At 45.4% G+C, this 22,574-nt stretch overlaps 1 protein-coding gene across 1 annotated transcript in view; it reads right to left on the reverse strand.

The window, feature by feature from the left end:
* Positions 1–22,574, reverse strand: part of STAB2 (stabilin 2) — a 157,632-nt gene that overhangs the window by 65,876 nt on the left and 69,182 nt on the right. The window contains 10 exon segments of the mRNA XM_032647269.1: positions 1,436–1,513; positions 4,310–4,424; positions 4,827–4,963; positions 6,452–6,499; positions 8,966–9,061; positions 10,680–10,775; positions 15,404–15,562; positions 16,780–16,873; positions 18,872–19,052; positions 21,516–21,627. Of these exon segments, the coding sequence (XP_032503160.1) occupies positions 1,436–1,513; positions 4,310–4,424; positions 4,827–4,963; positions 6,452–6,499; positions 8,966–9,061; positions 10,680–10,775; positions 15,404–15,562; positions 16,780–16,873; positions 18,872–19,052; positions 21,516–21,627 (1,116 nt within the window).

Here is a 22,574-nt window from a genome sequence, read left to right on the forward strand (position 1 = left end):
CCCTCCGGGACATGCCATTATATGGGGGCTCACGACCTAATCCATAAAGAACTATCAAAACAAGGGGGCACAGTTATGCCAAATGAGTTCTATACTGAGAAATCCCACGGGATTTCAGAGGAAGGAAAAGGGAATAAAAATGACATTTATTGAGGTCTCCCTAGGCAGCAGTGAGAGAGAAGGTGTTGTTTAATACTCATAGGGAAGAAAAATGGGGCTCAGAGAGGTTATGTAACTTGCCCAGGGTTACACAGTTAGTTAAGTGCCTGAACGAGACGCTGTATGATTCTAGAACTTACCCTCTTGACACTACGTCAACCTCGGTGATATGGGCTGCAGGGATCAGGGATGGCTTCACAGAGGAGGTGGGACTCGACCTGGCACCCGTGATAATAACGCTCAGTACAGGACGTGGGTTGAGGTGCCATTTTACTAATGAGGTTTTGTTAATCAAAAATGTAAATGAGAAGAAGAGGTAATTTTACACTTTAAAAAAAAATTTTTTTTAGTACTTTGAAAAGCCAGTATTGGAGAAGAAAAATACTCTAAGTAATATTGCTTTCTGATAAATGAAGCCATAAGCCCAGTATAGTTCCCTGCAAATGACCTATCACTTGCTCAAAAAATGGTGTATTTTTTAATGCCTCTTGGTAATACAAGAGAATTGCAAGGTCTTTGAAAAGTGTTGCACTCAGAAGTCTTATAAGAAGCCTCTCTTTTCTGAACAGAAACAGTTAATGTGTTCTGTAACTTGAAATAGAAAAGTATGTAAGTGCCACGTGAGAATAATTTTAGTTAAAATGCAATTAGTTAATTGTCTTTTCTAATCTTCCGCTTTTCAAAATTTCCCAATATACCCTAAATTCGAACTTTAATTTTAAATGAAGGTATTAATATAGTAACTGAAAATTATAGGATAGTTTAAAAGCTCGTTTCCCATTAAACTTTTTTTTTCTATTTCATACCTTTGAATACTGTTGAATTGCATCTTAGAAGAAAATAAAAATTCTACAATACCTTTCCTACCCTTTTCCATTTTTTTTTCTAGGGCACAATAATGCAGAGGGGAGAGGACCAGTGACACATAGCCAGTTGCCTCTCCTCCAGTTCTTGATTATATCCAATCTGGGCATATGGACTTCCCAATACTAAGGTTCCCGTGTACCTTGTAAGATATTCTGATAACTAAGAAATATGATATATGTGGCCACACATTATACAGGACCCACTGCAGGATATAGGCTGAGTATATAGTAACTGAGTCTTACTGAATGAGTAGAGCCTCGAAATGGTTTTAAAATAAAAATAACGAAGCACAATACAGGTTGTTTTTATATTAAGGCTAAGTATTTTTTCCCAAAAAAGATACTGCACAGGAGGATAAATAACAAAAGGAGAAGAGATTCAACATGTGCGGGAGGAAGCGATTTTGTACCTTGTTGATGATGTGTATCACTCCATTTGTGGCTGCATTGTCACCATCAATGACGCACGCTCCTTCGATTGTGATATTCTGTAAATGCACCACAGTGAGAAGGTGAGTCCCTATAGAGTACACCCAGGGATTGAATTATTTCTGGGTTTCCCACTTTTTGAGTAGTAGTGACCTTCTCACTTTTGGACCATGACACAAAGTCAGAAATTTTTAAATTGAGAACCTTTTGATATTACACACACACACACACACACACACAATTGAAATGAAATAATACTTTCCTCTATCATGTGGGAGGCAACTGATCATCGATTCTACCTTATTTCATTCTATTTCATTAAAAAAGTGCTGGGGACTTCCCTGGTGGCACAGTGGTTAAGAACCCTCCTGCCAATGCAGGGGACATGGGTTCAATCCCTGGTCTGGGAAGATCCCACATGCTGCAGAGCAACTAAGCCGGTGCACCACAACTACTGAGCCTGCGCTCTAGAGCCCACGAGCCACAAATACTGAGCCTGCGTGCCACAACTGAAGCCCATGCACCCCAACTACTGAAGCTCGCGCCGCCTATAGCCTGTACTCCGCAACAAGAGAAGTCCCCACTTGCTGCAACTAGAGAAAGCCCGTGTGCTGCAAAGAAGAACCAACGCTGCCAAAAAAAAAAAAAAAAAAAGTGCTGGCTGAGGCTCACTAAAGTGACCCTGCAGTTGGAAAAACACCGCAAATAGTGTTGTGGGTTGAATTGTGTCTCCAAAATTCGTATGCTGGAGTGCTAACCACCAGTGTCTCAGAATGTGACCCTATTTGGAGACGGGATCTTTACAGAGGGTCATTAGGGTGGGCCCTAATCCAATATGACCGGTGTCCTTATAAGAAGAGGGTATTTGGGCACAGACAGCTGCACAGGGAGAAGACCATGTGAACATGAGGACGGTCATCTACGAGCCAAGGAGAGAGCCCAACGTCAGTCCTCAGAGAGGACCAACCCTGCCCACACCTTGACCTTGCGTTTCGAGCCTTCAGAGCTCTCAGACAAAAATTTCTGTTGTTTAAGCCACCCAGTCTGTGCTTCTTTGTTATAGTAGGCCTAGCAAACTAATACAGATAGTTACTGACTTTTCAAGAATATTAATTACACGGGGAAAGGAGCTAAGTAAACCCAAATGCCCACTCACGCAGCCACTGAAAGGAGCTAAGTAAACCCAAATGCCCGCTCACGCAGCCACCAACCAAGCATGACACATCTGGGCTCTGCTCTCTCTGGTTTCCTCTCCTCTTCTCCCACCACGGCCCTTTGTCTGAAATTCCTCCTGGGAACCCTGGGTGCAGAGGGGACTTGCCTCACCCTGAGCACATCAGCAGAGGTCCTGAAACAAACATTCCTGGCTACCTTGCACATCTCTCCTGGTTACAGGGAGACATTTATATCAGGCGTATGAAAGAACCCATTACAACTGTGTCTTTGATGGTTAGCTGCTCTAGCTCACAGGTCTTGACTGATTTACCTCTGAAGCTGCGGAACCTGGGATGAACCTTCCCAGGGTGGGTGTTCAACTAATGCTTGCTCAGAGCACCAGTGATTTCAAACACCAATGGAAAACCACCCATTGTCTGATATATGCATGTAACGTTCTAGAATTATTGTAATAAAATAAAATGTAAAGAGTCCATGGGACCGTATGTAACTCTTTTCTGCTTTCTAAAAGGAATGATCTGATGAAGCACATATATTTAGGTAATACTAGGCATAGAGCCTTTTCACAGCGCCATCACTGATGGGGAGGTAGGCAGAAATGCTTTAGAGCTGTAGTTCTAGAATATTCTGACTCTGGCCCATGCTCCATTGATGGGGCAGTTCTCATTTCCCAGTAGAGTCTCCATTTTCATCTTGTTCAGTTCACAGAAAGAACTTTAAAACACTGCCGCATTCAGCAGGGCAGCCAGACTTCTGCACAGAAAACTGAATCCAAGTCCTTGAAACACTATAGAGAAAGCCAGAAGGTGAGCTTCTACAGGGCTCTGCTCTCCTGTGCACTGTCCTGTCTCCAACACTCAGATCAGTTCCTGGAGCATAGGAGGTGTTCAATAAGTATCTGTTTGTTTATTGTTTTGGCTGCATCGGGTCTTCGTTGCGGCACGCGGGGAGATATTTCGTTGTGGTGCGTGGGCTTTTCTCTAGCCGTGGTGTGCAGGTTTTCTCTCTCTAGTTGCAGTGCTTGGGTTTTAGGGTGCATGGACTCTGTAGTTGTGGAGTGCGGGTTCCAGAGCTTGTGGGCTCTGTAGTTTGAGGCAGGCGGGCTCTCTCTAGTTATGGCGTGCAGGCTTAGTTGCCCCGTGGCATGTGGGATCTTAGGTCCCCAACCAGGGATCGAACCCACATCCCCAGCACTGGAAGGCGGATTCTTTACCACTGGATCACCACGGAAGTCCCAATAAATATCTGTTGACTGATCCTAGCTTAATACAAAATTGTAGTAATCTCAAATGACTCAATTAGTAGGTTTCCAATAACCAGCTCTTAACCACACATAAAAATCCATGTTGTGAAACTGCGTGGCCTTCACCCAGAAGAAATGAAAGGATTGCCTTTACGGATCAGTCTGCTGTCTGTCAGGAAGAGCCTGTGGCCAACCAGTAGGCAGAGAGCTTCATTTTATACTATCCCTGCTACAGAGTAACTGTGTGTGTGTGTGTGTGTGTGTGTGAATACAGGTTGCTAAGTGTTGAAGCTGGGTGATACCTACATGGAGGTTTTATTCTCCATTTTATTTTTGCTCACGTTTGGAAATTTCCCTAACAGAAAAAAACTAAAAGTACACTATGAACGTAGGTCACAAGTTTCCACTAAACAGACACAACACGACGCTCTCTTACCCCATCCGCCTTTGCCAGGTGGAGGAAGCTGCCCTGCAAAGACGTTGCCAGCATGTCAGAAGGTGACAGGGCCTGCAGATCAGCCACTCCATACGTGCCCAGTAGTGTATGGTACCTACAACAACAGTCCATAAGGGCTGTAATGAGGTGTCAATGCTTGAGGCAGTGGCATTGTGAGGAGTTAAGAGAGTAGCTTCTGGAGCCAGACTACCAGGTTCAAAATCTCCCCTGCAACTTCAGCCATGGTACCTGGGGTTAGTTAATTAACCACTCTGTGCGTCGGTTTCCGCATCTATAAAATGGGAATAATTCTGTTTCACAGGGTCCTTGGGAGGATTAACTAGGTTGTACATAAAGCAGTTAGCACAGAATTGGCTGTCAGTCATGTTGACGACTTCCATCCTGGGACATGGTCAGTTGCATGGATCTGAAGGACCACGTGGCCTCCCTTCACTGAACTTCATTCATACTGATGCCAGTAAGATACCATGAAGAATAAAACACACATAATACCTACTTTATGAGGGTGGGAATATTGCTCTTGGTCAACCAAAAGGCTTTCTCATCTTGGTCCATGTCCTCAATAGCTTGTTGGGAAGGCACGAGGATGGTGAGGTTTGAGGCGGCTGACAGCATGGGTTGTAGGGAAGCATTCTGAATCGCAGAAGGAAAAGAAACTGGCCTGACTCATGTCAGAGGACAAATGCTGACTTATTGCTTGGCAGAGATGACAATTTCCCATGTGATATAATTTCAGAGATACCGGGAAGGTCCTAGGGACCCCTTTCCCAAATCGATCCCACCTACTGGCTGATGCCTCCTCTTCCCTCTGAGACTCATTCCTTTTATTTAAACGTGTGAACCTTGACAAAAGGCACATTTTCCTGATCAGGTCACACTTGAGCCATTATCAGTCATTCACCCTTTAGTCTAAATGAAGAGGCAGAGAACAGTCTTGACAGTGTCATGCGTGTGTGTGCACACGTGTGTACAGAGAACCTTGAGAATCCTCGGACGCCTTTGGAATAAGGATGGTGGCAAGATTACAGGAAGAGTTTCAGCGTGAGAGAGACTGGAGGCCTGAAATCAACTGTTATCTACTCACCTAGAGCTACTTCTGGGTAGAAGCGGTGGTGGGTTTATGTTTCACAACCGGCTCTCCAGGAAAAACAAACAAACAAAAGCCCCGCTTCCCAGTGTTTGCTGATTTCTGTGGTGTAAGTTCTCCCATCATAGCTGATTCCAAGCTACCGCCATAACAGCATAGAAAGTGGAGTTGGGAAAGCTGTGCTCTTGTGAGCTAGGACGAGTGGGTCTAGCATACCACAGGGCAAGCTTATGAGTGTGGGGTGGGTCTGTATGAAAATGAGCACCTGCTATAGGACCCTCAGTCCCTGCTGTCCTGTGTGATGGGGGTCAGAGGGACCCCACATGGAAGCAACAGGAAGGCGTCCTGGAGTGGCTGCTGACCAGACACTGCATATCTTAGCATCTGTCTTCTTAAAAGGGACAAACCACTTGTCACGATGGCTGGCTGAACCTGTCACCTTGGGCCACTCAGGCAAAGATGACAGAGACTCAGACAACTGGGGATGGTGGGAATTAGACTCTTTGTTATAGAACTTTCCAAAGGAGAGGGAAAAGCTCCTCTGGGCATGTTGGCTGAGGGCTAAACACACATGAAATATGATATAGTACTGCAACTATAAATGCCAAATATAATTTGGTGAATTACTGTGATGAATTATGCTGACTTTTCAAAAATCCCTCTTTTGATGAATGAAGTTATACATATATATTTGGATTGGTTGAAAAGTTGACCACCCCAGCTTATCTTAGACCAGAAGCTCTTGGCCCTGGTTGCATGTTAGAATCACCTGGGAAAGTGTTAAAATACACTGATGCCCAGGTCAAACCTCTACCCAATCAAATCAGAGAGTCTGGGGGTGGGAGCCTAGGCAGGGCTACTGAAAAACATCTGTTCCATGTGGCTCTAAAGTGGAATCAAAGCTGAGAACCACTGTTCTAGACAATTTCCCTCCCTCCCCCTCACCAGCTGCATTTTCAGTTTTCTGTTACATGTAGTCCAAATATCTACAATTATTATATATTCCCAATCCTAATTCCAACAAAGGTACTCACATTTATCCACTGGTTAAATATAGCTGCTGCAGAGAGAAAGGACAATTCCTTATTCATTTCGTGCAAGAGAGGGAGGAGAGAGGAGAGAGAACACAGAGGAGGATCAATGAGAGGTATAATCACAGGGCATCTCTGAGCATCGTCCTTGCCAGCCTTGTCGATGCCGACATGAATGATGCCCAGGCTGGATGAATCCCCATGTTGCCAGAGCCATGCATTTCTTTCATGTTTAATGGCTTGAATTATCTTCTATATTCGAGGTAAAGGAGTAATTCCAGAAACATTAAATGAAACAACAACGTCGAATTCGTCCAAATCAGAATTTATGTTGTAAGAACACGGCCACCCAGCCCTAAAGGAGGGTCACAGAACTCAGTAAACTGTCCCCTTTCAGAGCTAGCATTGAGCAGGGGCTCGGGACACAGTGCCAGAGCACTCGGGTTTTCTTTCTGGTTTGGCCATTTCCTAGTTCCTTAGGCAAGTTCCTTCCTCTCTCTGGGCTTCGATGTTCCCAGCTATAAAACAGGGATGATAAAAGCTCCAGCTGGTAGTGTTGATGTGGAAACTGGAAGAGTTAATGTTTCTAAAGTGCTTAGAATAGAGGACGGCATGCAGGACACAGTCAGTAGGTTTTAGCAACTATTATTTTTAACTTATCCGCCATGGGGTTTGTTAATGAACATACACGCTGAACCATCTCAATTGGCACCAAGTTGGAGTGAGGGAGGATATAAGATATGAAAGAGAAAAGATGGCCCCTGATCTTATGCAACTTACAGTTGTTTTGGGGATGTTAGGATGTGAAAAAATAACACAGAGGGCTGGTAGATCAGTGATGTTTGAAGGTGTAATAGATTAAAGAAAGCTCTAGACTTTGAGTTTAAAAAGTCTGGGTTCAATTCCTGGGTCTGCCATTTACCAGCTGTGGGACCTTGGGCAAGTCACTTAACCTCTCTGAGAACTCAAGTGCCTCACCTGAAAAATGAAAATGATGATGCCTTGCTCCTGGGATTATGAACATTACATGCATTAATGTATGTGAAAACATTTTAAAAATTATTAAACACCACGAAAGTGGCAACAACAATTATTATGTGCAAGTTTACCAAAAGGCAATACATCTCAGAGCTGTCTTAATTCCTTTTTGAAAGTGGTTGAGGTTATGGAATAAGTTAGTAAATACCAGTTAAAAAGTAAATCAGTAAATAGATAAGTACAAGAGCTGAGATGCTCGGGTAATCCCTTCAAGGAGAGGAGGGCATGAGCTGGACCTGAACTGCTGGCAGAAAGACCTGAGGCTGGGTCCATGGGGGCGGGGAACGGAGCCAGGAAGGTGACAGCTGGGAAGGCGACAGCTCAGCTAAGCTGGTTGAAGTGAGTTGAGTCCATGTGAAGTCCTCAGAGTTACCAGGCCGAGGATTTGGACTTGATCTTGTTTTCCGTGGGAGATGAGGGGCATTGTGAAAGCAGGGTGTTAGGGTTTTAAGGTTTTAGGAAATGTGGCCCATGGACAGTGCAGAGAAAATGTTGGGTCCATGCTCCACGGTCTGAATGTCAGGAGACAGGCCTGATGGGATGAGTAGGAGAAACAGGTTCAGTAAAGGGCAGGAAGGACCCTGATAGGCAGGGAGGCCAAGGTCAGATGCTGCAGCTGCCAGGGAGCACGTTAGGGCAGGTGCAGCCCTGGGCACTGTTACGCCAGTGGTTTCCGTTGAGAGGAGGGTAGGAACCAAACTCCAGTGAGTTAAACAAAAAGTGAGTGATGAGAAAATTCAACAATTTACTTTCTCATTTCAGCAAATCTTTATGAACAGTAGGAGTGAAGTAGGAAGCAAGGACAAAGACCTGCCCTCAAGAGTTGACAGTCCAGTGGGGAGACAGACAATTAGGTGGGCCGTGCCCTACGCTGATAGAACATACTAACGGTTAAGTGCTTGGGCTCTGCACGGAGACAGCTGAGCGACCTTAGGCAAGTGTGCTTAGGCTCTCAGTTTCCTCATCTATGAAATGGGCATGATAATAGCATAAGCCCAGAGGCTGTGGTTTAAAGGGGGTGCTGCAGCATGTTAAGGATTTAGTAAGATGCCTGGTACACAGAAGGTGCGCGTGCACACACACACCCCCCAGACAGGGGTAAGCACAGGGTGCTCTGGGTGCCTACAGGAGGCACACAGCCCGGACAGGAGTGCCCGAGAGCTCAGCAGGGACCAGTTATTTGCCCATCCGGGAAGTCTGGGACCAGCAAGAGGCAGAATGGCAAGAAAGGGAAGCCAGGACTGCTTGGTACACAGAAAGTGCCTAATAAAAGTTACCTCCCTTCACCTTGTAGAAAATTTGTGACCCACAGAGCACATATGCCATTTATGAGAAGCAGTTTGCTTCAGATAAAATCTGGAGCAAATGATTGGTAGAACACTTTAAAGCCATCCTAGCCAAGAGCACTTTTTTTTTCTTTTAAATTTGAAGATTTTTGTCTTTATTATTCTGTACTGGAGTTGATCTCAGAGGACTTACCACTGCAGCGTTTCCATAGCAGAGAAGGCCATCTCCTTCGTAGCCCTCTTGGCAGACACAACTCCAGACACCAGAAGAAGTAAACTGACAGGTTGCCTGATACAAAGAAAATGAGAGAAACGGTTTGCTTTCCCAACTAAAGCATTAGGTATGAGGTACACCTGTGAATCCTCAGGCTCCTTCTACAGTGAGAACTGCAAATTTGGGGCTGAAAGACGGTGGAAGTAACCCACAGGCCCTCAGCCCTTTCTGCAGGTTTGGTGCACTTCTTATGGAATCACAATTAGATTCTTTCTTTTCATCCCTGCCAAGATTTAGCAAGCAGAAATCAGGACACACAGTTAATGTGAATTTCAGATAAACCAAGAGGTTTTTGTATAAGCATGTCCCATATAGTATTTGGGGGCACGCTTGTGCCAGAAAAGAATTCACTGTGTATCTGAAATTCAATTTTAACTGGGTGTGTTGCACTTTATCTGGCAACCCTATGCTCGTTCTTCTACGCTTTGGAATGAAGTGCAAGTTCCAATAACCTCTCACGTGTGGAATGTCAGGGCTTGGTTGGGCTTAAATTAAGCAAGAGTGTTGGAGCTTCTTCAGCTTTATGAAGTGCTTTCATGATTCTTGGGTAACGGATGCTTTAGAGGCATCTCCTCCCATTTTTTTTGTCTTTGAATATTACCCACCTGCCCACACTACTAGGCGTGGGTCTGGCAGTCCTGTTCATGATATGTCACCCCACTCCCTGGCCATCATTGAGTGTCTCATATGTGGACACTTGGACCCAGCTGGGCTGGTCAGATCCTTTCTCCTATGAGTTAGACTGGGGACACAGAGTGCTGTTAAGTTAGTGGAAAAACTACCATCTCTGGTAGCGCTGTTAAGTTAGTGGAAAAACTACCATCTCTGGTAGTTGGGTAGATGTTTTTCTAAGAACAGGGAGTCATCTACCCCAAGATGCACAGAACTGCACTTAAAGTTGGGAGAGAGAGAGAGAAAGAGAGACAAAGACAAAGAGAAAGTACAAGCACAGGGAGTAGCAAAATGAGAAATTGCATGGTCTCAGAGGATCGAGGGAAGAAGCTGCCTTGATGTCGATTCTAAGCCCGTGGGAAGTTTTGGAATTCCTGACTATGGAGCTACCCTGGCGGCATCTGTCCAACAAATTCCTTTTTAGCTTAAGCGGATTTGCGTGGACTCTGTTCCTTGCAAGCAAAAGCACTGTGACTAAGGTGTCGTCTTCACTGGTTCTGACGCTGAGTGCTTAGGGATGTTCTTTTAAAAACATGAACACGACCAGCTCTAACATCTTTGCCTGCTCTTCCATAATTTAGACACAAGGCTCAACCTACCCTTGAATGGGCATTTTCACTAATAATTTGGGTAAAACTTTGTCATGACATTCAAAATGGGAGTCTAGTTACCCTTTAAATTATCCTGGTGATTTAGAATTGCCAGATGTAGCAAATAAAAACGCCAAGTTACTAGAAGTTCAGATTTAACCAGGAATCTTATCTGGCAACTGTATGTTGGTTCTTCCGAGCTTTAGAATGGAGTGAAGGTGGCGATAATTACTCACATTCTGCTCAGGGACCCCCTTTGGGAGTAAAGAGAGATTTTGTTCATTACTTGGCCCAGATAAAAAAATAACCCAACCTTCTTTCTTTCTCAAGTCATTGTTTTAAGGATTAATGAAAGGAATCAAGTAACTCACCAGTGGATGACATTTCCCAGTTTGTTCCAAGCATGAAGTTACTGGTTCACAGTCAATCCCATTGCCTCGAAATCCTTTCTTGCACTCACACTCATTCTGTAATTCCAAGAGCAAAGTCAAACGGATTATTGAAAACAACTGCCTTGCATGCCCTGCCCTCACACTCTACCACAAAATGAAGTATGGAAGCCATCACTGTTTGGCTCTTTTAGAGAACACCATTAATGTCTTTCGTTTATTACACTTCAGCTTCCGGAGCTATTGGTCTCCACATTCTACATTACATTTCCCAGTCTGGTAGTCCTTTGGTGCGTTTTGAATTCATTACCCTAGAGGGGCCATATGGAGATTTGTCTCAGAGAGAACTTAGGTCCTAAAGAGCATCACATTGGAAAAATTGGCCCCTCCACCTAAGAGGGAAAGATTAAGCAAGTCATGGAGCAACCACTTGGTGGAGATCCATGCACACGGCCACTGTTAGTCTGGAAGGCACATTGTGTAATTTACAACAGGCATTCCCTCTGAGCAGGCAAACCTCTACATGGACAACCCATGGCTAGTGGCTCAGCAGGGAGACAGGGTCATCATGCAACAAAAAGGTCCCCCTCCCTCTGGCAAGCTTTAGGTCCACACCAGGGTACACACCTTGGTGAGCAGGGTGCAGGCTGGGTTTCAGCCCCTGTTTGCCCCATAGGCTGGGTACTTTGTGTAGTACACAAACTACACCACAGGAGCAAATGGCCCTGATCACGCAGCTATTAAATATGATGACGATGACGATGATGATGACGATCATGGTGATGACAGTGGTGGGTTGTATGATAAAATGGGGGAATGTCTGTGCTAAGTACAGAATAGGAACCAAACAAAACTGCAGTGGATTGCAACAAGGTAGAGAAAAATAAAAACCTGTGCATTAAGAAGACCAGAAAGAAAAAATACATCAGCACACAAATGGTGAATGTGGGAGTGCTGTGAATGGTTTTCATTTTTCTCCACTCTTTTACTTTCCCAAATGTCTTCCATTATTAAACATTATCTTGTATTTAAAACATAATTTAGGGGGCTTCCCTGGTGGCACAGTGGTTAAGAATCTGCCTGCCAGTGCAGTGGACTCGGGTTCGAGCCCTGGTCCGGGAAGATCCCACATGCCGTGGAGCAATGAAGCCCATGCGTCACAACTATTGAGCCTGTGCTCTAGAGCCCGCGAGCCACAACTACTGAGCCTGTGTGCCACAACTACTGAAGCCCACGTGCCTAGAGCCCGTGCTCCAGCAACAAGAGAAGCCACCACAGTGAGAGGCCCGTGCACCGCAATGAAGAGCAGCCCTCACTCGCCGCAACTAGAGAAAGCCCGCGAGCAGCAACAAAGACGCAACGCAGCCAAAAATAAATAAATTAATTAATTTTAAAAAACCCTATAATTTAAACAGGAGTAATCTCTTCAACAGATAACAAACACAGGTTATGGAACCAGCAATGAACCTCAAAGCTGCTTTCACTAAAGAGAAGAAGATAAAGCATACAATGTAAATAAGAATGGTCCAATCTTAAGTGGAAAACAAGAGATGCTCTAAGTCTTATGGATGAACTGGCACAGGAGATGCTTCTGTGATGAGGACCACTGCTCTTCAGAGGAGGGAGGATGAGCCGGGAAGTTTCTTCTGGGAAGTGGGGCGTGGCTGGACCTTGGGAGAGGGTGGTAGGAGTGGGGAGTCCATGAAAGCTGAGGGTACATGTCAGAAAAATAAACAGAGGTGGGAAAGTAGGAACATTTGATTGGTGAAGGGTTATTGAGGTGATACAGACAACCCATTAAGTTGTGGGAAGAAAGGAATAGAACTCCTATTTATGAATTTTTATCTTTAAGGGTATAAGTATTATTTGCTATATATGCTTTATAAGGTAATTTGGGTATAAGGTAAGTTTTTTGGCGGTTTGCGGGCCTCTCACTGTTGTGGCCTCTTCCGTTGCGGAGCACAGGCTCCGGACGCGCAGGCTCAGCGGCCATGGCTCACGGGCCCAGCCGCTCTGCGGCATGTGGGATCTTCCCAGACCGGGGCACGAACCCGAGTCCCCTGCATCAGCAGGCGGACTCTCAACCACGGCGCCACCAGGGAAGCCCAATTTGGTATCTTATATACAAATATATGCACATGTATACAACTTTACACGAGAGGGCAAGACCTTGTAAGCAAGAGTGTTTAATCTTCTGTACTTGGTATTGGGGTAGCATGTCCCTGCACCCACAGCCCTGACATATTGACCCAAACATGGTCTGTCTTTTAAAATAAAAATTCATGGTAGTTAGGATTTGTGCCTATTTGGAATATATCTACAAGCTTTCGAGCCAGCTAATAACACTACTGAGGGCAATCCTAGATATGGCCTATTTTATTTCTTATGTAACACTATAAAAAGTCGTTTCTCTTCCTCTATCTCCCCCATCAGAATGCTTTTCAAATTTGTCTGCAGAAAGGATGATAGAGCAGAAGGGAATAGATACTCTTATGGGTTGAACTGTGTTCCCCCAATCCCACTCCCGCACTCATATGTTGAAGTCCTGACCCCCAGTACCTCAGAATGTAACCTTATTTGGAAAAAGGATTGTTAATATGTAATTAGTTAAGTCATACTGGAGTAGGGTGGGTCCCTAGTCTAATATGACTGGTGTCCTTATGAAAAGGGGAGATTTGGACATAGACATGCACGTGGGAGAATGCCATGTGAACACGAAGGCAGAGATTAGGGTGATGCGTGTATAAGCCAAGGAACACCAAAGCCTGTCAGCGAACCACCCAGAGCTGGGAGAGAGGCATGGAACAGATCTGTCATCATAGCTCTTAGAAGGAACCAAACCTGCTGATACCTTGATCCTGGACCTCTAGCCTCCAATCCCGTGAGACATACATTTTTGTTGTTCTATGATACCCAGTTAGTGATACTTTGCTACAGCAGCCTTAGCAAACTGATACTGATACCAAGAAATTGTCTTCCTCTCTCAAACGCGACGTGGCGACTCAGGTGAGTCAAAAACTAATTGAATTGTTGGTACTTACTTGGCAAGACATAAGAATGCAGTGAGTTCTTTCATGACTAGGACTTTTTCATGGCTACAATCCTAGGACAGTTGTCATCACCTCCCCTGGGGCTGATTAACTCCTAAGAAGTAGTTTTCTCTGCCTCTGTCTCCCTTAAATGAGGTTAAGTGAAAGTGACCCACAAACTGTAGAGTATTACACAGTGTTATAGAGAAATAGAGTGTGGTCAAGGGTGGCGACCAAGAGGACAATTCTGGAGTCAGACTGTCTGGGTGTGAATCTCACACCGTAATTTGGTTTCTGTGTGATATGAGCAAAGTATTTAACCTCTCCATGCTTCAGTTTCCTCTTTTATAAGATGGAATGATAATAGTACCTATGTGGCAACAAAAGCAAAAATAAGCAAGTAGGACTACATCAAATTTAAAAGCTTCTGGGGGCTTCCCTGGTGGTGCAGTGGTTGAGAGTCCGCCTGCCGATGCAGGGGACGTGGGTTCGTGCCCCGGTCCGGGAAGATCCCACATGCCACGGAGCGGCTGGGCCCGTGAGCCATGGCCCCTGAGCCTGCGCGTCCGGAGTCTGTGCTCCGCAACGGAAGAGGCCGCAACAGTGAGAGGCCCGCGTACCGCAAAAAAAAAATAAAATAAAAAAAAATAAAAAGCTTCTATATGGCGAAGGCGACCATCAACAAAATGAAAAGGTAACCTATGGAATGGGAGAAAATATTTACAAGTCATAATCTGATAAGGGGTTAATATCTAAAATATATAAAGAACTCATACAACTCAACATCAAAAAAACAAACAATCCAATTAAAAAAATGGGCAGAAGATCTGAGTGGACGTTTTTCCAAAGAAGACATACAGATAATCAACAGGTACTTGAAAAGCTGCTCAACATGACTAATTATCAGAGGAACGCAAATCAAAACCACAGTGAGACAAAGACAAGAAATAATAAAGTGCTGGAGAGGAAGTGGACGAAAGGGAACCCTTGCGCACTGTTGGTGGGAATGTAAATTGGTGCAGCCACTGTGGAAAACTGTTATGGCGGTTCTTCAAAAAACTAAAAATAGAACTACCATATGTTCTAGCAATTCCACTTCTGGGTATTTACCTGAAAAAAAAAAAAAAAGAAAAACTCGAAAAGGTATATGCACCCCCACGTTCATTGCAGCGTTATTTACAATAGTCAAGACATGGAAGCAACCAAACTGCTCATCAACAGATGAATGGATAAAGAATATGTGGCCTACGTATACATTAGAATATTATTTGTCCAAAGAAAGAATGAAATCTTGCCATTTGCAACATAATGGATGGACTTTGAGGGCATTATGCTAAGTAAAATAGGTAAGAAAAAGACAAATGCCATATGATCTCACTTATATGTGGAATCTAAAACAAAACAAAACTAAACTAAGCTCACAGATATGGAGAACAGACTGGTGGTTGCCAGAGGCTGGGTGGGGTGGGGTGGGGTGTGGTGAGGGTAAATGGGGTCAAAAGGTGAAAAAAAATAGTACCTACATCAGGTTTGTTGTGACAATTAACCCTTTCCCACTGCTACAAATGATAGAAGAGCTGCAGTAAATTCTAGCCAAAGTACTTCTGTGTTTAGGGGAAAAAACAATCTACTCCAGGAATCCTGCTTCCTCTTGGCTCTCGAGCTCATCACACCTACCTGCCCGGGGCCGATGTACAAACAGGTTGCATTGTGGTGGCAGCTGCCAGCACTGGGCAGCAGGCAGGTGTTGATCTCTGAGCAATCCCTTCCGTCCCCCGTCCATCCCTGATGGCATACGCAGATGTGGGTTCCCCTGCCAGTTCTGATACACTCTGCCTACAGGAGGAAAAGCAGCAGCAAAACCTCTGAAACCCCAGTCCAGCCGCAAGATTCCAAGTGCAAAGCAAGGATTTCCAGAGGTACACTGAAGAAGCTTATATTTACATGGAGTGCAAAGGAAATGATTAAAACACACATTTGCATTAAGATCAATGGAAAGGATAAGATGACTTAAAGAACAAATTTGCTTGTTTTTGGCCAGCTAATGGCCACCATCACTAACGTCACTGCCATTTATTGAGCCAGGGATTGTTCTGAATGTTTTGTAGGTGTAAGCCATCATCTTGAGGAAGGTACTGTGATTATCTCTATTTTACAGATAAGGAAACTGAGGCTCAGAGGAGGTAAGTGACTTGCCCAAGATCACACAGCTGTAAAGAGGCATGAACCCAGGTCTGTATGATGCTTTAGCCCAAGCTCCTACCTGTACCAATTCCAGGCCTTTCAGGATGACCACACCCGGAAGCTGAAGGACAGAGTGAGAGGTGCAAGGTAAGTTGTCCAGATGAGGCTGAGAGGGTGGGGCTTGCCCAGGCGCAGTCTGGAGGGTTGGGTAAGGCATTTGCATCTGATGTCATCCTCAGAGCCAGGGGAAGTTCCCGAAGGGATTTCAGCAAGGGGGAAACATGATCTGATCCACTCTGGCTGTGGCTATAGCCAAGAGGAGCATCAGGGAGAATAGTTATTAAACTGTGGGTAAGGAATGAAGGTGACCTTGGCCGGGTGGTGGTGGTGATATTCAGAAGGTATTAATGAAAGGAACAGTCAGTTTGGGCTATACCCTTGACACTAACAGAACTTAAGGCAAGTCACTTAAGGTCTCTGAGCCTCAATTTCCTGATCAGTAAAATGGGGATAAACAACATCTGCTTCAATGGGTTGGTGGGAAGAGCAAATGAGATCACATACATGAAAGTCACTTGTAAGCTATAATGTCTGAATCAGAAGTTTATTATTAATGATCTCCATTATCTGATCCTTTGGTTGTGTTTTTAGAAGCCCAATACCCCTGCACATGTGAACCTGGGGCTCCCCCAGCACACGTGAACTTAGGAAGTGGAGGCTCACAGAAGGTACCTGGCACCATCTTTAAAACGCAGGGTTCAAGCAAATGTGCCTCATGCAATGAAGTCGTCTGACACTGCCTTTTGGAAGGTCTTCCCTCAGGATTTCCTAAAAAACCTGGCAGCTTGGAAATAAAGACCAACACTCACATTGCGGCTGCAGCCCCCTCGGGTTAATCCCGAACAAGGGTCCATCTCTGAACAGAGGCTTCCATCCCCTTCATACCCTGCTTTGCAAACACAGCTGCAAAGAAGAGTGAGCGCACAAAGTCAGCCCTAGAAATATAAGCACCAACTATCCCACCCCTCCCCAAGAAGACCAGCCAGCCAGGGGTGAACGTGTTCACAGCCAGGTGGCCTGACACTATGCCCTTGTCGGGGGAGCCATGTACCATGGTGGCCACCAGCACTCCTGGGTCTGCAGTCAGATACACCTGGGTGGGTATCCAGGCCCCACCTCTTAGCAGTTGTGTGACCCTGAGCGAGTCCCTTAACCTCTGGGAGACTGTTTCCTCACCTGGAAAATGGGTCTAACATCTCCCTCATAAAGCTGTGGTATAGAGTGAATGCACATGGGGCGTTCAGCAGTTGCACCTTCTCAGGCTCGACACCGGGCGGCTTTTCTGTTCTTATGGGGCTGGAGTCTGTCCCTTTATACCTCAAGTCATTACCTCTGGTTCAGCAGAGAACGACGCTCTCTTCTGTGTGACAGTTCAGTGATTTGAACATGACAATCAGGTGAGACCTCCCCTCTCTCCCTTCTCTGATCTCTCAGATGTTCTTTTTTTTAGAGCACAACATTCTCAGGTGCCTGATTCCATGATCCATCACGCCCTCAGGCACTCCTCTCAAAATGCTCCACCTTGAAACTTTAGCTGTTAAATAGGACCATTCATTCATTCGTTTGGTCTACCAGTATTTACTGAGTGCCCTGTGATGGGTGCTGGGACACCTATCACACGCCCACATGACTATTGCAGATTCAGTCATACGTGCTTCACAAAACTCTAAATAAAATTATTTTTCATGCATCAAGAATCCTAGAAGAACTAAATACTTTAGGTGGTCCCCAAATGAAGAAATAGATTGATCTAAAAAAAAAAAAAAAAAGATTGATCTGTTTCAACATTGATTTACCTAAGTTTATATAGTAAATACAGACCAATGTTGATGATCCCCTGTGGGTGATTAGAGGTTTTTAAATTTATTTATTGTTTATTTATTTACTTTTAATTTTTTTCTGGCCGTGCCTCACGGCTTGCAGTATCTTAGTTTCTGACCAGGGGTTGAACCCAGGCCCCAGCAGTGAGAGCGCCAAGTCCTAGCCTCTGGGCCGCCAGGGAATTCCCTTAGGAGGTTTTAAGGGCGACGTTGGTGACTTGTGACTTTCGCCTTATGCACTGCTGTATATACGAACTCCTTAGAAGGATGCATTCCTATTGTACCACCATGCAAGAGCAAAGTCAGTCTCTGCCCCATGCTTCCTGCAGACTGGTGGGGGAGACAGATCACAAACAGGTAAGCAAATGATTAGGTAATTACAAATTAAGAAAAGTGCTGCAAAAATAAGGCTAAGAATTCTACATGTATGTCTGCATTTCCCAGGCTATTTTTTGCATGGTTACTGCCTTTGAACCAGATATTCCCAGAGAGGAAAATTTCCTCTGACATGTTCCCCCCAAGCCCACTTCATACGTTAGATAGCATTAAGAAAACAAACGGTGATCCAGTGACCAACGATCTAATTTCTTGTAAGATGCCTTTAACAGGGGAGTAGTTATTAATGACCTTAGGAAGTAAAGGCGTTTTTAAAGGGTTGGAAAGTTGGTGGGCAAATCTTCATTTCCTTCACATGAGTGATGGTAATAACTGCAGTTTCCATGACTGAACACCTATGATGTACTAGCCCTGGGGCTGGATGATTTGGCATTCAGTTCTTCGAATCTCCACAACTGCCCTGCTAGGTAGGCAACATCACGCTTATTGTACTGATGACAAAAGTGAGGCTCAGATAGGTTAAGTAACTGCCCAAGGTCACACAGCTGGTAAGTTTCAAAGCAGGGAATGCTGCAAACTTTGAACCCAGCTCAGTCTGAGGTTTTCTCCACAAAAGCCATACTGGCAGCTGAAGAGAACAGGGCTTAGTTTATGAAGAGTTTAGATATGGGTTGGGTGTGTCTACAGGAAACACAGTGGCCATGGGCCGTTAAGGGTGGCAATCCCCCCTCCCCAACCGGCCTACCTTGCTGTCCCATTGCTGTATTCGCAGGTGGCATGGATGTGACAGAACTGCATGTAGGGCCCGCAGGCTGAGGTCTGCTTGTGGCAGAATCTCCCGGCGGAGCCGTCCCTGCAGGTGCCGGGGAGACAGGCGCCGTCACTGTCAATTCTGTTGTCACACGTTCCGAAACCGCACAGACACCCTGGAAGGGAAGGAAGAGGGCCGTCAAGGCTTGGGGACAAGCTTAGCAATGGGCACATGGGTCATGGAGGACAGGGACCCTCCCCTCACCCCCCACTCACTCCTGTAGGTGCAGAACCCGGGGCTGAGACGCGGAAGGCTCTGGACGCTATTTCTCAGCGTCTTTCTCGTGTGCCAAGACAGCTCTCGGTGAGAAGAGCTTGGTCTTCGGGATGCTTTGTGTGTCTGTGTGTGGGGTGCAGGGGGAGGGTGGGTTGTGATGGTGTGAAAGAGGCCAAGGAGCTCAATTTTTACCTACTTCATGGTAGGAGAGTTTAGTCTGGAAATTTCTCACCTTTTCCTGAAGACATTCTGGAAGTGATTTCGCCTGCCGGCACAGCCTCTGATGTGTGGCTTACATATTTGCACTTCACCCTCCATCACAGCAAACCAATGCTAACTCATGCCCAATATTTGCACACTGACCTTGTTCTAGACATTGGGCCAGCCTTTATCCTGTACCCTCTCATTCATACTCACCAGCCTCAGGAGATAGGTATCAATCCTTTTACCATCCCCATTTTCCAGATGAGGAAACTGAGGCCCAGAGAGGTAAAACAAATTGCCTGACTTGCTGGCAAGTTCCCAAACAGGGACTTGAACTCAGACCTTCAAATTCCATTTCCGTTAGTGACCATGAGTAACCAGGCGATCGGTATGTCGACTGGCATTTCCACTGTCTGTTATCATCTTAAACTTTAGCTGCTAACTTTGCTTTTGATTACAGGTATTTAAAAGTTGCAATGTGAGCCAGCATATCAGACTCAGGCTCCTCTGCATGTGGAAGTGAAAAGAACATTCTGGAGACTCTCAAAGGCAGGTGGCAAGGATTTGGGGGCTTAAATGTGATCAGAAATGAAGGAATGTGTGGTTTTGCCCCAGAAGGGACTGATGGGAAAGGGATTTGTGTCGGGGCTTGGAGCCAGCACCCAGGAAAGAGAAACACAGTGAGGGCTGGCAAAGCACAGCTGGTTTTAAAACAAAGAAAACTTTTCATAAACTTTTAAGGACGTCAGGGCTTGGTTAGCAAGGAACAAGACCCCAGAATGAAGAGGAAGCTCCCCTGCACGAGGCGGTGGGCAGCAACAGACCTGGACAAGAGGCTTTGGAGCGGGAAGCCACCACTGCTGCCCCAGCCTCGGCATCGTGACTACTGGCCTCATAAAAATGCCTATGTCAACAGGCTTTGGAATAAACTCCTATTTTTTTCCCTCAGAAACCTTATTTGGCAAAAAGAGCATCAGACTAGGATCAGCAGCCACAAATCTGCTGGGCTCTGGTGTCCCATCCTTCTTGAGAGGTAGCCATGAAGATCAGACAAGGTAAGAGAGGAGAGGGGTGGCGTGTTTTGTAACAGATGAGTGGAGTTAGTAGTGACAGTAGTAAGAATGGCTTCATCTATTGATTATTTGCTAGGTGCATGCTCTGGGCTAAAGTCCTAAATTATGATCTAACTTAATCAACAACCTATGAAGTGGGTACCAATATTGTCTTCATTTTATAAACGGGGAAGTTAAGCTTCAATGAGAGATTTCTTCCAAGGTCGTAGAGCCAGTTGCAGAGTGAAGACTGAACTTCAGGTTGGTTTGACTCCACAGCAAGCTCTGATCTATTCATTTTATTTTTTTCTGTCAAGTTCTAATCTTAGCTTAGATAGATAGATGTATATTTCTATCTATGTACTTAAATATTCACATGGTGTTATTTTTAAGAACATAATGTGTTTTCTAAGATTATATAACTGCATTTTTTTTTCAATGCCTAGTGTTGTGGAACTTCCTACATGTTCTATGAGCTTCTGGACATTTATATCACTGAACTTAGCATAACAGTAACAGTACCAGCAATAATAGATAATAATAACAATAACAGATAATAATACTGGTAGTGCATACTAGGCGCTAGGCATTGTTCTAAGGCAAGTGCTTTCCATTTATAACTTGTACTAACCTTACGAGGTAGTTACTATTATTATCCCCATTTTACAGATGAGGAAATTGAGGCCTAGAGAGGTGTAGTAACTAACCCAAGGTCACACATTTAGCAAAGGGAGGAGCTGATGGAAGAGAACTGCTTGAAAGATGGGGAGTCTGTTTTCTAATATGGAGCCCACAATCACTTCAGGTATGTGGGGAAACCCTAAAAGACTGGTTTTCAAAGTGTGGTCTTGGGCCAGCAGTGTTGACATCTCAGGGAACTTGTCAGAGATGCAAATCCTCAGGTACCACCCAGGCCTCCTATCTCAAAGCTCTGTGAGTGGGGCCCAGCAACCTGGTATGTGCACTGTTTGGGACCCAAGTGCTTAAGAAGTACCCTGTGATAAGGGCATCCACCAAGCCAAGGGACACCTGATACCAGGACTGCACTGCAGTGCTGCAGGGACCCCGGGTGAGGAGCAGAAGGCAGCTCAGGAAGCGACACTTACTTTTGTCACACCGAGGTCCGTATTTATTGGGGTCCGAGCAGAACTGACACCGGGAGCCCTGGAAACCATCCTGGCAAACGCATGTCCCATTGCCGTCGAGGCCGTCGGCGCACTGCAAACAAAGGCAGGGCCCCTGGCCATCAGGACAACACGCCCCAGGCGAGGAGTCCCAGATGCTTTCGTTTCCTGGCCTGCTTCTTTGACTTAGATTCAATTCTGCTTGAAATGACTCTTTGGGACCCCCTGTGGAAAGTGGAGTCGTGGGTATCGGGTAGGAAGCTAAGACAGTGACACATGGGTGTCCCGAGCCAGGATTCAGAACTTCACAGGAAGTCATTTGGTCGGGGGTTGGGGGGGTGTCACAGTGGTGAAATGGAACCTCTAAACAATGCTTAAGGGGCAGCCCGATAAACCACTGACAATCAGAATGAAGGCAGGCCTTTCTCTCCAGATGCTCACATGCTCAGCTATGTGGGTCCTAACGGCAGTGTTTTTCCCTTCAGTGTGAGCATTTTACCCCTCATCTCTCCAGCTATTTCAAGGTTAGATTTGTACTGACTGACACGTATCAGAATTGGGCTTGGGTCCCGGAACACCCAGGTACAGTAGTTAATTTGTAGCAGCTTCGCCCTATTCCCCTGGCCTGTGTGGTGTCCCCACTTGGTGGTCATGCAGTTTTTCCTTCCCCTTGAAAGAGGCATATTTTCAATGTGGATTCCTTATATGTGCAGATCCACAATTTCCCCATATGAACCACAGCTACTATTACCTTTGTATGTTTAGCCCTGGCCTCCACGCTAGGTGAGTTAAGTTTTGGCTCTTACATTTCATAGGTTTTGCAGATGGGCTAAAAAAAGCATTCAGGACTTCCCTGGGGGTCCAGTGGTAAAGAATCCGCCTTCCAATGCAGGGGACATGGGTTCGATCGCTGGTCCAGGAACTAAGATCCCACACGCGGTGGGGCAACTAAGCCTGCGTGCCACAACTACTGAGCTCGCGCACCTCAGCTAGAGAGCCTGCGTGCCACAAACTAGAGCCCACGCGCCAGGGAGCCTGAGT

Source organism: Phocoena sinus, chromosome 10, assembly GCF_008692025.1.
Source record: "Phocoena sinus isolate mPhoSin1 chromosome 10, mPhoSin1.pri, whole genome shotgun sequence".
Lineage (NCBI taxonomy): Eukaryota > Metazoa > Chordata > Mammalia > Artiodactyla > Phocoenidae > Phocoena > Phocoena sinus.